The 17,596-nt window shown below is 41.0% G+C and overlaps 1 protein-coding gene across 2 annotated transcripts in view; it reads left to right on the top strand.

The window, feature by feature from the left end:
* LOC127357959 (tenascin) overlaps positions 1-17,596 on the top strand; it is a 49,791-nt gene that overhangs the window by 21,899 nt on the left and 10,296 nt on the right. The window contains exons 7-8 of one of the 2 annotated variants that reach the window (XM_051390608.1): positions 11,825-11,978; positions 12,903-13,172. In XM_051390608.1, the coding sequence (XP_051246568.1) occupies positions 11,825-11,978; positions 12,903-13,172 (424 nt within the window). Of the gene's footprint in view, positions 1-11,824; positions 11,979-12,902; positions 13,173-14,386; positions 17,169-17,596 lie in introns of those variants that run through there. The other variant, XM_051390607.1, reaches the window with a different exon arrangement.

The following is a 17,596-nucleotide window of genomic DNA, read 5'->3' as shown; positions in this document are numbered from 1 at the left end:
CAAAAAAAAAATAAGTTCAGTGCAACAGTGTTGGCTTGTTGTTGCACAATGACAAAAAGATTCACCCAGTTAATCCCTAATTGGGAAATTATGTTTTCCCTTGAGATTTACACATATAGGCCCGAAATACAATCATGCACATGAGGCTTATAGACATGCATAGGCTCTAGATAGGGGCTGTTCATGTTTTTTGAGGCCACTGTAGTTTCTCCTAGACGCTTGCAGGTGAGCAGTATTCAGTTGGTTGCTCACTAGACACCATTAAATCCTACACAGTGGACCTTTAAGAGTTTGCTGTAAACAACATTTTTGTTCAACTTTAAAGGAGCAGTGTGTAGGATTCAGTGACATCTAGTGGTGAAGATTGTAACCAACTGAATACTGCTCGCTTTTTAAGCGTGTAGGAGAAACTACAGTGGACTCAAAACCTGTGAAAATCCAAAAGTACCTATCTAGAATCAGTGTTTGGTTTGTCCCTTCTGGGCTACTGTAGAAACCAGGTGGTTCAACATGGCGGACTCTGCCAGAAGAGGATCTGCTCCCTCTGTAGATAAAAACGTCTCATTCTGAGTTAACAAAAACACAAAGATTATAACACTTATTTTATAGGTGATTTTACACTAATGAAAACATACCTATGAATATTATATTTAATTTCCTCCTAAAAGCTGTTTATCTGTTTTAGTCTCTCTTTCCTTTTAAGGTCGAATTTCTGTTTTTAGGCACTTTTCCGTCCTTATAAGAAGACATTGTTGAAGGAAACATGGCTCATGGTTTTGATTTTCTGGGAATAAAAATGCAAAAAATACCCATTCAAAACATTCTTCTAAACATCACAACATAGTTAGTTAAAAATATTTTGTCATTTAAAAAAGTGGACAGTGAGTGATGGTATGTTTTGGCTTTTTATTTGTTGGAGCCGCAGCAGGTCATGACAGACATCAGACAGAATGATCTGTGAAACTGACTTAAAGTCCCAGAGGAGATCTCTGGACACCATAAACGGTGAATAACAGATTTTATGACGTTACAGTTCCCTGACTCTGTACACTGCATGTTGGTTTAAGAGCAAAGTGCTGCTTTCATGTTTCCATGACAGAATCTGAAGCTTATAGTCTCTTAAAGGGTTCAGAAACACTGGTTTTAACACATTAAAGGAAAAGTAAACACAGATAAAAGTGTACATTTGTCATTTTTAGGATAATTTTTAAGCAGTTACCTGTCAGCCCCCAAAATCTGAGATTTGTGGGGGTTTTGGGACAACAGGAAGCTTTGATTAATTATTCAGGGAGTAAATAATTTCTGTGCTGCAAATCCAATTAAGAATAATTTGTAGAAAGTCCCAAAAATGTTTCAGCGTTTTGCAGATTACCTCTAATGAATCAAATCAGGATCCTGGTCCGTGTCAGGAGGGCAGAGACAGACTTTATTTCCATGACAAACACCAAAAAAATCTGCCGTTAAATTCAAAGTAATCCTCGGGGAGTCTCAAGATGGCAACAACAAATCCTTCTCTTCCCTGGAAAAGAATATTGACTCCTTTTGGCGATGTTTGGATAAAAATGCCAAGTTTAATATATTCTGACTAACTCTTCCTACCCTGACCTCATCAAGAGAGAGAGTGTGTGTGTGTGTGTGTGTGTTATCTGAACCACGACTTAATCACTCAGCAGCAGAGGTTTTCTCTCTGCTCTGCAGAAGCTAAATGAGAACATCAAATGTTTATGAAAAAGAGATTTATTCCTAAATAATAACTGACTGCAGCTGAAAGCACACACAACCTCATTCACATCACTGCTTCAGACTGAAATGATGAATGTGCAGAGAGATAAACATAAAGGACTCATAATAAAAACTACAAACACATCAGAAACCACCAAGTTAGTTTGTGTGTTCACTCAAGGACAAGGAGCAGAAAATAAATAAGCACTTTATTCCATCAAGTAGAAAAACTTACTGTAGTCTTGTAATTTCAAGATAAAATAACTAAGATCAGCACAATAAATAACTGTAAATGTTATGTGCACTTAAATATGTTAACATTCTCGACTCGCCACCAGGTCAACTTAGACCGCAGTTACAAAAAATGAAAAATTTTCTATTTAAATAGAAGATGTGAATATATGTTTTCCAAACTGTATCTTATTACGAAGTATTTTAACAATAAAGTTGTATAAATAAGAACTTGTGATCAAAAGATCTGAGATAATTTTTTCGTCCACAATAACATGTATGGTATCAGTGGAAGCTAGAAATTCTGAGCTGTCCAATAACCCTAAATGCACGACCATAAGTATTTCACAGTGAGAGCAACTTCCTGGTAAAACCAGCGTTCAGACTTCACATTTTACATTGAGATGCAATTAAATTGGCAAAGAAAATTAAGATTTGGTGTTTTAAAAAGCAGGAATGTCAGTAAACTAGTGATTTATAAAATAATGAATTTGAGTGATGACAGTTGATGAATCTGCAACCTGCAGCCGAGTGCTGGCCAGCCGTTACAGGCTGAGAGTGTTTATTAATCACCACATCCTCTGATTTATATCCACATTTATACTGCTGCACCTACATCAACCAAAGTCAGGGTTCATTTTCCAGGAGTTGTTCTCGACCGCAGCACAAGCTGTGGCACTGACACAGTTTAACTCCTCCTGTTCATGGTCGGTTCATGATGAAGTGTCTCAGGTTTGTTAGGCAGGCAGGCAGTCAGTGTGAGCTCACTTTTGTGCTACGCTTGGCTGTTCTCACCACAACCGATATTTCTACAGCAGTCTCTGACAAATGGACTACAGTTTATAACAGTTTCCCTCTAACCGTAACATTAATTTGGACACAGCCCATAAGAGTTCAAGTCAAGTATAATTCATCTTATTTTACATAAAATTCGTCTAGTGAGCTGTTAAAATACAATTAAAGCACATTTGGTCAGCTCTCAGCCTTCCAAACAAACTCAGATCCATTAGTTAATTAGTTAACGATCTCAGACCCTCTGAAACGAACCATACTCAGACCTCCTGGGGAGGAGGTCATTGAGATATTATTGAGTTTATATAGTGACTCTGCTGATGTAAACTTTACTGTTGCTGCTCCAGAAACAATATTTAGTTGTTGCTTATCTATAATGCTAGTTTAATGTGAAATACTACAACATGTGCAGGGTTTTAAATAACTATTGTAGTGATAATAGCCTAAAACTTAGTCAAATGACATCAAAGTGTATGTATGTATGAAAGAAACTAGCTGCAGAGGAACTAGTGTGAACAGAGAGGACTGAGGCCCATCAGAGCTGAAGTGGACCAGAAGGAGAACTGTGTCCCTTTTCTGCTGGTCCACTTTAGGAGGACTGAGTTTGGTTCATTTAAAAGGGACTATATGTGAAAACACCCTTAATATCCAGGTGTTTCAGCATGGGAACCCTAAAGGTAGCAAGGGGAGACGTCCTCAGTGTCCCCACCCTTGTGTCATTAAAATAAGATTATATGAAATCACATTCTGTTCATAACAAAGAGATAAAAAAAGGTTTATACAGTATAAGAACACATGATAGGGTAAATATAATGATGGAGTTGGATACATTTAGGATCACAGAAACCACATAAACAGGAGTTCAGGTTGGACATTGACGTCCCCATCCAGCCGAATGAACCGATGAATGATCTCCGTTTGAAGCAATCCACCAAACAAATGTGTTTTTATGAAGTCAATCTATAACAAACATCCTCATGTTCATAATATTTCATGTTGGTTTATTCAAACATGAAAGTGTTTGTGCTCACAGGTCAACAGACACATGATTACACTGCAAACAGCTCGCTGTCGACTCCAACACAGCTGGTTTATATAAGAGAGGTGGCTGCAATGAATCCTGGTCCTCTGTAGTCGGACAACAAACACTTTATGGAACAAAAATGGGATGAGAGCGTACTGAGAATATTTGTCTTGTGGACGATGTGTGTGTGGGAATCAGAAAACCATCTTTAAAGCAGGAAATGTGCCCTTAAAATCCAAGGTTACTGCCAGTAGCTGGTTTTGTTGGATTGGATACAGCAGTGGATTCATCAAGTTCTGGATTGAGTATTGAGACAGATGTGATGCCATTTGGCTGGTATTAATGGATGTGATGTGATAGGAAAAGGGAGCAGCCATATTTTGATGCAGCTAGATTTACTTTTTGTCTCTGAATCCTCTTTTTAAACCAAATGGCGCCACAGCCCACCAGACTCCACTGACAAAACCAATCATTTTACCTAGCAGATAATCGTAAAGCACGCTTCTGGACAGAAACAGAATAAAATTCACCAAAACCATCTTCGTCCATCTTTCCACAGGCTTTCCAACGATCACCAACTCTGGTTTGGTTTAATCCTTAGTTCAAAGTTACATGAGAAAATGTATGTGAAACAGGCTGCGATGGCGTCAACATTAGTGCTTCCTCCTGTCAAAGTGCGTCCACTGAAAGTGTTTGGTTTTGCTACTGACAGACTCAGATTGTTATTCTGAGTGTCTGAAAAGAATCCTTTAGATCTTTAGTTTAATGAGAATCCGTATCACTATCACTCTCCACCAGACTCTATAGACAAAAATGCTAATTTTATCTAGATATCATCGTTACAGTGTAATTTCATTCAAAGTGGACAAAAACAGAATAAAACTCATTAAAACTGTCTCTGTTAGTGTTTCCAACAATCACCAGAGTGTGAGCCTTTACTCCGCTGTATACTGTCTTCATATAGCAGTTAGTTGGTTGCTTCATGTTTGTATTTGGTTCATTAAAGATTATACTATGGTTAGAACATTAATATAGCAGCCAAGTCAACTTCTGACTGGAAACAGAACATTGTCTCATCTCAGTTGGATGAACTGCTGTGTGTGCGTGTGTGTGTGTGTGTGTGTGTGTGTGTGTGTGTGTGTGTGTGTGTGTGTGTGTGTGTGTGTGTGTGTAGGACAGTAACACTTCATCTCCTCTTTTTGGAAATGTGTTGCATTTCCTGGACGATTCCCCTCGAACCAGATTTTTATCCCTCACAGGAACCTCAACAGATCACTGAGCAGTCAGAGAGGGTGTGTCGTTAGTGACCGCGTTAGCAACACAAACAGCATCAGATCACCACAAACCAGCTACATTTGGACAAACATGAACTGTAACATAGCAACACAGTCTTTGAGAGGAATCCACTCGCTCAGGGGCCAATTTAATAAATCCTAAACTCAATCTGTCACTTGTCACGGTGAAAATACACGTTTGAGAGGGTGGAGGGATGTCAGCTGTGTGAGGTCTGTGCCACGACTGACTCGAAGATAAAATCATACAGTGTGTGATATTGAACTGTTACACATTATCTCTGTAATCCAAGCCAGATTTTATGTGTTTTCTGTCCAAATATCAGATTTTGCTGTTCAATATCCGGTCACAGTGACTGCAGCGTTATTAAAGGTTTTTATGGTTATGTTCAGGCACTGGCAGCACTCAAAATCATGTTATTGGTTTAATATATTAAATATAGAGGAAATCTGCAGAAAATATCTAAAACCAAAACAACAATCTTTTTAGCTCGACTGCACTCCTCATGGTGTGGTGATCTTGTGAGTTCAGCCGCCTTTTCAAATGCTGTTCATGTAGTTTATGTATTCAAATTGACGAACATGAAGTCACCTGGAGCTGTCAAGGTGTGATTTACAGTATATACACATGAGATATGTGGAGCAATGAAAGTGGATAGCGTGCACATCCAACCTCAGGGTGCAGGACAAAGGAAAGATTGTCTGCACTATGAAATTTACAAGCTTCAAAAAAATGTTTGATTTATGTAACGCTTTGACCTAAAAGGTTCAGGCAAACATCCATGTGAACATAAAACTGCACAGGTTTCAGCTGCAGCCCCCCCCCCCATAAATCCTAAAAACATATTGAGAGTGAAACTATTAATTTATTTAGTCACTTACTAATTTTATTTGCCCTACTTCTGTTTGAGGGAAAGTCATGCGCTGAGTTTTGGAACTACAGTCCTCATAATAATTTGGAGGATGTAAACAGGAAGTGTTGCCATGGATTCCGTAACTCACTACAACTACAACATTTTGGTAAATAGGTGCCATTAGCAGTGTGCAGAAGTAGCTACAACAGTTCCTGTTTGCAGTGTCCCCATGAATGAACAAACAGATTGACTCTGTCAGTTTAGGACTCCCTTAAGGAACCACTGACCATTGTTTGTCCTTTAGCTACAGTAACCTCTGCTGCACTTGTTCATCAGGACTGTCCGCTCTCAAACATGTGTGATCACTCAGCAGCAGAAGGCATTAAAGAAGTGGAAAATTACTAATTGCGTTGGTATTTGTGAGTCGTGTTGAAGGAGAAAGAGAGAGAGAGAGAGAGAGAGAGAGAGAGAGAGAGGGCAGGCTGCCGAACAAAGGAAACACTCTCAACCTCACTTTCTAAATCAGTCAGAATCCAAACTGTCACTGAGATGAAAAGAAACCAACTCACTGCTTTAGATTAACACACACACACACACACACGCGGTGGAGGAATCACCTCACCGCACATGTCCCGGCTTCCTCTCAAACATGTTTTCCCACACACCCACACACAATACACACACACACACAGTTACATCGATCGTCTCGTTCCTCGACCAAACAGCTCTCCCCGCGGTGACATCATGGAGGGATTAAGCCTCAGTAATGACTCTGAGAGAGGTTTGGACCCGAGTAACACCACCAGGATCCACAACTGGAGAGTGTGTGAGAGAGAGAGAGAGTGGAGACATGATGGATGGATGTGGAGAGATGAAGAGACGGGGGAAGTGATGGAGCGATGCCTGAAGAGTCCTACAGAGGGAATAAGGCTGGAACTGATGAGAGGATGTGATGAAGACAAGACGACTCATGATTTTTACTTTATGGACCCACAGAGACGAGACATCCGTGTAGAGCAGAGAGACGTAAAAGTGGAACGAAAGAGACAACTGTGCAAGAGAAACAGAAGCGCAAACTACAGATTAAAGAATTAGTTTCAACCTCTGTGGCTGCAAATGAACACAGAAGTAACAAAAACTGCAGTTCCTCTAACGGCCACTAGAGGCTGGCTCCAGCAGTGAGTCAACCTCCATAAGGCCCCATGTTAAAATGTCCAACTTTACACTTTGCTTTTGGTCTCTACAGCTAATTTCCCCGTTCATTACAACTGTACACAATCTACAAGTAGTTCAGTGGACCTATTGTCACCACTGCAACATTTATTGATTTAGATAACAGCTTTTGGGCTGAATACAGCGTTGTTCATTCCCATAAAAGTTGCTCAGTGGCGCACAAAAGCCCAAAAAGCCACTTCCTGCTGTAAAGAAATTACCTGGATGAATTTTGCACAGAGACTTTGGCCAATGAATCCCTCCGTTAACTTGAATGGGGATAAAATGTTTAAACCTGTGGCTCTTCGAGACTTTCAAAAGGCTATCGGATATGGATAATTATTTTCTTGGGGATTATAATGCAAAAACAAAAATGCATCCACTGATTTCCAGCTTTTTTCACAATGTAACTTTATGAAAAACAGTATTTTTGGACCAGAATGCATCATGTGACAGATGCTGTAATTACACGCTTTGGCCACTATGCTCTTCCTGCAGGTTCAGGAATTATTTTGGGGCGCAGTTTCAAACTATGTATTTTGCTGTTAAGATTGCAGCAGTCACATTGTGAGTATTTGGTCCCATATTTCCGACTCTGGACTGTCTCTGGTCTCTGGAGAACGTCAGTTGTCATGTCTCACAACTTGCTCTGATTGTCGTCAGCTTTAGTCTTACGTACGGATCAAAATCACACAACGTGTTCAGAAGGACAGGATGGAAGACAATACATGAAATTCACACACAAACACAGAACGCTGGGAGGTGGAGAGGAAAAGATGCAGATGTGGGATGCTTGTTGCCACGGAAACATGTAAACACTGTCAAAAACATGGTGACTGCCAGAGGGATGACATCACTGCCGGCCCACAGCTGTGACACACAGGGAGAGAGAGAGGCAGACAGAGAGAGAGATAGAGAGAGAGAGATGTTTACCAGACCAACAGACAAACAACAACAACAGACCGTCAGCGAGGATTTGTCTGAGAGGAACGGAGAAAGAAAAGAGTCTTTACGGAACATCCGGCTAATAGAAATTATGTTCAAGTAGTTTCAGGAAACACGTTTACTTCCTACAAATATTTATTGTTTCCAGGTGACATCGTCAATCTTCCCTCTTAAAACCGATCTTCAATTTTCCTTTTTAACATTTTACGTCTGAAAACAACGGTTTCACTCTCAGCTCGTCTAACACCGTCTGTTCCCTCTGCTTCATAATATGTTGCTGTAGGTATTCCTCAGCATCATTTGTGGACATTGTGGGTTAAGCTTTATTTATGGATGCACCCGCCAGACATAGTTTAAAGAGCCACATATGATGAGGTGATGGGGTGGATGGATGGCTCAAACAAACACAGGACTTTAACCCAGGAGACCGCTGTTTGTGTCCTGTCTGAGGTCAAAATGGCAAAAGTCAAAGTTGACTTCTTTCAAGTTACATAACATAAAACTTAACCAAACTCTGACCATTTCACCATGTTTCACAACAACCACACAAGCTTTATTTTGAAACTCTAACCAGATATGACAGTAGCGGGGATACCTACAGAGCAGAGGGCCACTGACCGAGCTGCAGTATTCGACAAGTTGAGAGTGAGAACTTGTTTAAATAACTGGCATTAACAGCAGAAGTCTGTAGGTATGTTAAACCAACACCTCTGATCATTAGAAATACCAGGAGGTCCTCCAGTAACAAGTCTTTTACAAACAGAGTTTTAAAAAAGTAATTAAAGAAAATTCAGCAGAATCCACATTGAAAATAATCGTTTGTTGCAGCACGATACAAAATAGTTAAAAATAATCTCCATCTCAACCAACTACAACAATAAAATCCTGCTTTTAGATTAATGCATGCGTCAGAATAATCTAATGGTATCATATATAATAGTACAACTGTCACAGTAAATACTTTAAGTACATTTTACTGATTCTACTTTCATCCTTTTAGTTCTAATGCAGACACAGCTACAGTTCTTCAGTATGTAACTGCCTGAATGAGCTGCAGAGCTGCACAGAATCTGCACTTTTTTAGTTCATGACGTCTGTCTTATTCATTCAAACGGATAAAAAGAACACCAGGAAGTGGAGACATTCTGTCAGCGGGAACCATGAATCAACCCTTAGTGCAACCAGTGGTGGTTATCTGAATAAAGTGCAGTTAATTTAGAACTAAATTGCAGTGGATGAATCATCTGAACCAAATTCCTCAGAATAAATCAGTGGTCAATGGAGTTCAAGCAGGTCATTCATTCAGTAGTTTTTCTACTTCACACACACAGATACACACACAGATACATAACATTTTTTACAGATATTTTGTACAGACTTGATTAGCATGTCAGCATTTTTCTCGAAGAACGTCAAGAAAATCTGAATATGGAGGAGGTCGGAGTGATGGATGGCTCAAACAAACAGAAAAGACTTTCACCTCCGTGTGTTTGTGTGAAACCAAAACTACCAAAACGTAGACTTCTCTTTAACTTAGGTTGTGAAGTAAGTTACGTGTATATAAAACTTAAGTTACCTTACACAAGTTTATGTTACATTCGTTGCATTATGTTATGCTTCTTTACATTATATTACTTTACTTTGTTTTGTTATGTTACGTTACGTTAGGTGAGTTGCATTGCCTACTTATTTTAACCAAAACCACAATCTTTTCCTAAACCTAACCAAACTGTGACCGTTTAAACTACATAAAATATTAAATGTTTCTCTGCCAGCTTTATTTTGCAAGTCCTGGCAATCCTGCTGAAGACACTAAATGGAGCCCAACAGAGCAATGGTCCTTGAGGAGAACTTTCTGTAGTGACGTTAGATTTATTTTCCTCATAAACGTGCAGACTGAGAGTCACGCAGCAGGCCAGTTAGACCTCCTCGTGTTCAGAAAGAACCAAACATCATCGTCCCTGAACGCCCCACAGAGACGCCACAGAGCCTCGACTTGTTTTAAAGTGTATTGTGAATTTATTGGAGCCTCAGTTTTTAATGATGTCACCCTTGTTCATATGGAAATGGATGAAAGCATTTGGACACACAACGCTGATCCAGGACGACCTCTGGAGCACCATCGCCAGGCAGCCAACATAGTAACCAGCATGGCAACCAGCTGTGGTGCATTTACTTTACAACACGGTATCCATTCATTAGGAAGTCAGAGTCCAGCACTCCCAGTTGATTAATTGTTGAGTAAGCCTCAGCTTTTAATTCATGGGAAGTTTCAGGCTTTCCAATAGATAAATTGAATAATGAGAACTTTGTGCAGCGTGAAATGATCCTGACTTAAGTTATGGGAATGAATAAAGTGAAGACCAAACCCTAAACGCACCACAGAGTCTGTAATGACATTCCAATAATCGGATATAGAAGAATAATTTGTGATCGTTAAGGAACTGGAGGTCGTCAGGCATCGACTGGACCCATGAGGGTCTGGGGAGAGCTGAAGTGGGCCAGACAAGTAGCAGCTAACAAGAGCACCACTTAGAGAGGATTTTGTCTTCAGGAATCCCCTCAGAGTAATGTTTTTCTCTTTAGGTTTGAAGATAATAAAGTCTTCATAGTCAATCAATAATCATAAATTATCCAGTTTGATCCAGTTTCACCAAAATCACTGTGCAAGAACAGGCGTACAGAGGCACCATTCACACTATGAGAGCTCAGTTAAAACGATAGTGAAGCTGTTATTTTAAGGTAGAGAAGTTACGTAACGTTGCTTTAATTGGCTTTATTGTGCTTTCATGGTCCCAGCAATCACTGAATATATAATGTCAACATTCAGTCACATAAAAAAAAACTTTGTGCTGCACAAGAAATGAAACAAACAAAACAGAAACAAAAAAGGGTTTCAGTGACGTCACTGATTTCCCTCAGGATTGTTTCTGTTCTGCTTCAGTAAATTTAGACTTTGGAAACTCCAGAAAGTAAAAATACAAGAGAACGAGTGTCTGTCTTTGCCCACACACACACACACACAAACACACACGTCGATGCCCTGGAGACAGCACAGTGTTTCCATCAGGCTCTTCATGCACATGATGAGTACATCGTGATTTTTTTTAATCATTATTATTACGGGGAATGTTGGCTGTACTGGCTGAACTTAAGTCAGCTTAAATCAACAAACACAGAGTTTGGAGCACATTTAAAAGGTTTAATTATCAGCCGTCATTGTGGGAGGAGAAAACTCACCCTCTGATGGATCAGATGTGGCACTGAAAGACAAACTCTCAGAAAACCCTGAGAGGAGATTAAATAACTGGTTACACATTTCCCAAACTGTCTTCTTCCATCAAGAGGATGTCGTTATATCAGTAAAAAGATAATAATTTATCATTTTAGTTCCTGGCTATTTAATGGTCTCTGTGGCCTCTTTGGTGGTGGTGGTGGAAAGCACTAAAACCAATAACTAAAAAATAATTGATTAAATTGAGCTTTTTTAATTTGATTCAATTATTGATTTTCAATGCCAACTTATTTTAACTATTTAAAGTAAATTCACAAATATGATTGGTCTAGAGTAACCGATTGTTTATTGTTGGATATAGTGTAAATTGAAAGATTGACTTGCAGCATAACAAGATTTACAAGCATGTAGATGGCGCTTTTCTCCCTCTGAGGTTTGTCGTCCTCGAGCTGAGAAGCATCTGATTCAGCTGGCAGATGTGCAGAGAACCAACATTTGTTTTGTCTGTTCCAAACAGAAGGAGAGTGACCAGCAGATGACTGTGCAGGTGGAGGGCAGCCTGACCACATTCACGCAGACGGGCCTGGCGGCGGGTCAGGAGTACACCGTCAGCATCACTGGAGAGATCAACGGCAGGAGGGGAGCCGAGAGTTCTGCTGAATTCATGACCCGTGAGCTCTCTATGTTCATTTATTGACATATATAATTCTGTACGTCTCTTCTAGGGTCATTTGAACAACAGAAAAAACTCAAAATAACAAGGATTAGAATAACTTGTTTGCACATGACGTCTCGTCACTTTTTCTGTGGCACGAACTGCAGATGGAGGACAGGAAGTGATGTTCTACACTGGAAGCAATATCAAAATTCTCAAAATGTTGTTTTTGTGGAGTTTACGGTTGCTCAAATCAATCAAACTGAGAAACCACTATGAAAATTCGAGATGGCCTGCAAGTATTTCTGTGGACAGGGAAGCAGTAAAGCAGTAAAGTAATTTTAAAAATCTTCGTTTTTTGAGTGGAAAGGAGACTTTAAAGATAATAACAACATAAATGCTACAGCCTCAACAAAAAAAATCTTGGTATCTATTTTGAGAAAGCCACATTCATCAAATATGGCAGATACTGAAATTCTGAATATATTGCAGTTGACAGTAATGGTTAAGTATATAAAATGTCCCTATAAAAGTGCAGTTTCAAGTACACAAGTTAGAAAACGGAGCTTCTGACCAACATGTTGGCCACTGTGAGCAGCTCATATCGCCAAACTGGCAGAGAGAGTTTAAACATTTCCCTCTCGCTGCCCTTCCTCTAAAAGATGTCATCTGTGGCAGCTGCAGGGAGGCTGCCCAGCAGCCATCAGCGAACAGGACGGCTGAGGCTGCAGGAGTGTGACTGTGAGTTTAAGAAAGTGAAGAGCAGAGGGAAATGTGCTGAGCCACGGTCAATTTAAAACTGAAAAAGAATGAGTGGATGTTTGTGTATCCACTTTCCCCCCGTTGGAATCACTCCCAGAGCTCCATGTTACCAGGTAGAACAGAGACTGTAAACACTGTACATTGTGTCCTCCTTTTTCTTCTTCCTATTCTTCTTTAGTCATCTCTGGTCCCACCAACCTCCAAGTCGTCAAGACAACCTCGACGTCTGCAGTGGTCCAATGGGAGCACTCACAGGGTGAGATTGATAGGTACCGTTTGACCGTCACACCCAGCGACGGAGCAGGAAGGAGTCAAGAAATGACCGTCCCGGTTGGCCAAAACTCTGCCCACATCCTGCAGCTGGAGGCGGGGCATTTGTATGACATCATACTCGTGGCAGAGAAGGGCTCGAGCCGGAGTGAGCCCGCAACCACCCAAGTTACTCCCGGTGAGTAAGATTAAAGACGCCCTTTTCTGAACTACTGAGGTAAATGAACTATATTTTAGCTCGGATTTTGGCCCGAATTTAAGACAGCTGTGGTTATAATATGAACTCCCCTTTTCAGACAGACCCTATTAGTCCAAGGATTAGATAGTCTTGATGAAACCTTTTCTCTCTCATAAAAGTGAAACGCAAAATACTTCCATTAAAGCTGCTGCGACCCGGCTCTCCATTCATTCAACTGTACTTGTTAAAAATGAGCAAGTCAAATGCTTCTTGTCCAGACTGTATTCAGGTGAGAACAGACTTGCTACACCTAAGTGAAAGCAAGTGGAACTTGATGTGTCCAGACGCCTCATTATTCAACGGAACACATCATATAAAACACATTACAGTGCAGAGAAACGTTACTGTAAAAGTTAATGAAGCGAGATGCAGCCTCAACCTTCCAGGAGCAAAAATAATGAGTTTCAGAAGAGAATATTCCTTAAACTCCATTTTCCTGAACTCAGCCTTGATGTTTCCCTCTCAACAGTGAGACCGCAAGCATGTTGAATTTCTCTGTCCAAGCTTAACAATAACTATATTTCAATTTTCTCCTTGCAGGTTTCACATGGATTCCACTGCCTTAAGTTATTTGTTTGCACTTGAATAATAACTGATAAACTTTTGTAAATCAGGTTTCCTGAAAAGTATCATGATCAATATTAAAACTGCTTTTCTTCCTTTATTAGACATGATCTCTTCTGGATTATTAGCAACAGCCACATATTGTGACCTTAACATTGAATCCAAATGCTCACTCCCTTCACATCTTTAGGGACATTACCAAGGGTTACCATGGCAGCTTTGACCATGCAGGTCACATTAGCACCTGGACAAGATGTCGGCGACAGAGACAAAGAGTTTGACCCATCGCCTGAAGACCAACATGGAAGGAGGGAGGATGGAAGCGAGCCTGACTCTCTAAAAGCCAGAGGTATTGATGGACCTAACAAAGACACCAGAGCCTCTGTGATTGCAAGAACTAAACCTCTGAACAACAAAAAGATGGCAATAAATGGCACCAGGCCCAAACTTGCTCAAAGACCCACATTGTCCAGGAAGCCAAATATCGCAGGCCCTTTCCGTTTCAACACAACCAGAGTTGTGCCAGGAGGAAAAAGGTTAGCCCAGGCCCTTTGAAAAAGCCGCCAGTGGGCGAGAATAAGAAGAAGGTAATAATGGTACCCAAAAAACCTAAACCAGGTGTACCCATCATCGGAAACAGGACAATAACTTTGACTGTGAGAGACCCAAGTGTGGGGGAATCAAGCACTGAGCGGAGGGATGCCAAAAATCCAGCTATAATTTCTGGGACTGATTCAGATACAAACAGACAAAGTAGCTTGGAGGAACCAACTATTGCTGTTGGCTCCAAAGAGCAACCAGATGTTGGCATGGTAGGCCATGGAAACGACACTGCTCCAGTGTCTTCAGAGCCAACTGGGACTGTTCAAAGCCAAGAGAAGAAATGTATGAATAAAGTTAAAGTGACACACATCAGATTACCCCATAAGGACAGAGGCAGCGGGTGTAGAGGGGATGGAACAGTGCCGGCAGGAAAGACACCGGGCTCACATCGAGGTTCCTCTGAAACAGATGATATTTCTAATGTAAAACCCTCATCTGCACAGTCAGACCTTGACTATTCACCAGATCCTTTACATAAACTCCTGACAGACACTTTTGACAGTTTGAATATCACAACCTTTTCTGTTAAATTGTCCAAACCATCACACATCTCTACTGATGCAGAAAGAGTGAGTAAGCAGATTTTAAGTGGACTGAAGCCATTGTCGTCATTCTCGTCATCGTCCTCATCAACCCCACAATCATTGTCACATTCATCATCATCGTCACAAAAAGAAACTGCGCCATCATCTTCATCCCCATCACATTCACAAGTCTCATCTTCATCACAAGAAGCGCCATCATCATTACTAACATATTTAGTTCTGTCATCACCTTTATCATCATCACCATCACCACCATCATCACTACCATCATTATCACCATCACCTCCATCGTCATCCCTTTCCAGCTCAGATGAATCAGGTTCAGTTGGAAGCAATGAACCAGATGTTGATAATAGCAAAAGTACAACTGATGCACCACCTGAAGAGGAAGACAGAAAGCTATCACCCTCAGGAAAAGGTGGCATTCCTTTTTTCCGCCGCACACCTGGAAAATCGGGATATGTACGTCGACCACGCCCAAACTTAAATTTGAAAGGTCCTCACCGTTCCCCTCCTCATTTGAACCTTATCCCTGGAAGAGAGACAGAAACAAGACATACATCCCAGAGTGAATTATTGTCTTCACCATCTTCATCTGCTTCAGAGGAATTATCCTTAGTTGAGGAAAATGTACCAGCAAGGGATACGAATGGATACAAAGATGGGGCAACTACACCTGCATCCCCAACAGAAAGAGGACGAATCCCAGTTCGTCGTCTTCCTCTAAAGGGGGGTTACCTGCGCCGCCCAGTTCCAAACTTTGGACCCCTTCTGAACCGAACTCGTCCACATTCAAGGCTGCTGACTCCCCCCACTCAACCATTAAATCCTGCATCAGAAACGAGGGGAGATCAGCTATCTTCCACTGAATTGTCTGCCACTTTTTCTCCTCCTGTTTCAAAAGAATCCTATCCAGCTGAACGTACAGAGCTAACAGGAGAAGAGAATGAAGACAGAGTTGGGACAAGCACATCAGTTGAGTTCAACGAGACCCTCAGAGGAAGTGGAGTGCATTCCCCTCATCGGCCAACCACCAAAGTTGGTTACTTCCGTCGGCCGCAACTGTATGGTGGACGTTTCCAAAACAAAACCCATACAAACCTGAGACCGCCTCAGTATCCACATAGAGGTCCCATGCGCAAGCCTTTCCCAACCAAAAAGCTAAATGGAGGTAGCGGCATTACTGTTGGAAGTCAATTATTAAAGGTTGGTACCCCTGAAATCCTGGATAACCAATCAAGAGAGCAGGATGCCCCTATGCCTAGCCAAGGAGTCCAAATTAAACAATCAGGAGAACAAGACACTGCAGAGGTAATTCCAAGTACCCAGATGGATATCCATGACACTGCCATCAGACCACAAACTAACAAATTAGAAGGGGGGGACAGTGTTCCAGTCCAAACTACCAAATTTGCAGAAGAAGAAACTAGAACCCCAGATTCTAACTCTGACATTCATAAAGAGAGTGACAATGCTGGCAAGAATGCTAGTGCTCCAAGTCGAGGCAGACCAACTATGAAACAAACTTCCTCAGATTCAAGACATGGAGCCACAAGACCAGTCACACTTCAAAATAGACAATCACCAACAAGAAGTACCCAGATGAGGCACTACATCAGTGGGAGCCAAGGTAGAGTGGATACAAAAACAAATACTACTGCAAAAAGGTTGTTTGATAGTAAAACTGAAAAGACAAGCGGTGCTAATACCAAACCTCTGAAAGGATCAGACATTTCTTCTTCCGGAGTCCCAAGGGAACCTCTGGACTATGTGGGAGTGACGAACCGGACCACAGATGGATTTACGCTCACGTGGGACTCACCAGAAGGGAAGTACAAGAACTTTGTTGTGACAAGGAAAGAAGTTGTAAAACATAAGGAGCCAAAGCAGAAGGAAAGCAAGAATGAAGACTCTGAGAAAGAGCGTCGCAGTGAAGAAGAGGAAGCAAATCGTCAACCAACAACAGAAATTCATTCAGAAAATGGAGGCAGTGAAGATGAAAATAGAGTACCTGAAAGTGTCTTTACACAAGTTCCAAGGGTCCAAAGCAGCACAACAGCCAAACCGTCAACAGGAAGTGACGAAACCTTCAAAAAAGTTCTTCCTGGTTCAGCTCGCTCCTTCCAGTTTGAGAATCTGCCTCCTCAGAACGAGTACACCGTGACTTTACTTGGAAAGGGTCCTGGCCTTCTGTCCAGACTGCACAAGCTTGTCATCAGTACAGGTACAAGCCATTGTGACAGTAGAACATTAATTACTACTGTACAATGATACAACATTACTGTCAATGTTGTGAAGTGTGAAATGTTGTGACCTTAGAACAGAAAACTGTACACACCTAATGTCTTTACTGCACCACGTTTCATATGCTGATGAACAAAAATGTATTTGTTAACTAATTGTCACTTGTCTTGAGTATGACTGGAAATGTTTTCTCACCCACTAAATGCTTCCTCCATGTTCATTTCAAGAGCTTAAGTGCTGTGGTGCTCTTGAAAACTGTAAGCTTGCGATTTACAGTTTCACCTCATGTATTTCTCAGTCAATAATTGGTTCTGTAATGACATAACCTGTTCTGTTTGTTTTCAGTGGGTCTTGATGTTCATTGAGCTGTTGTGTTTTGTGTTGCTATATTTGTGCACTCATTTGTCA

The sequence above is a fragment of the Dicentrarchus labrax genome, unplaced genomic scaffold, assembly GCF_905237075.1.
Source record: "Dicentrarchus labrax unplaced genomic scaffold, dlabrax2021, whole genome shotgun sequence".
NCBI lineage: Eukaryota > Metazoa > Chordata > Actinopteri > Moronidae > Dicentrarchus > Dicentrarchus labrax.
The sequence above is the reverse complement of the archived record's forward strand: the minus strand, read 5'-3'. Positions and strand labels throughout refer to the sequence as shown.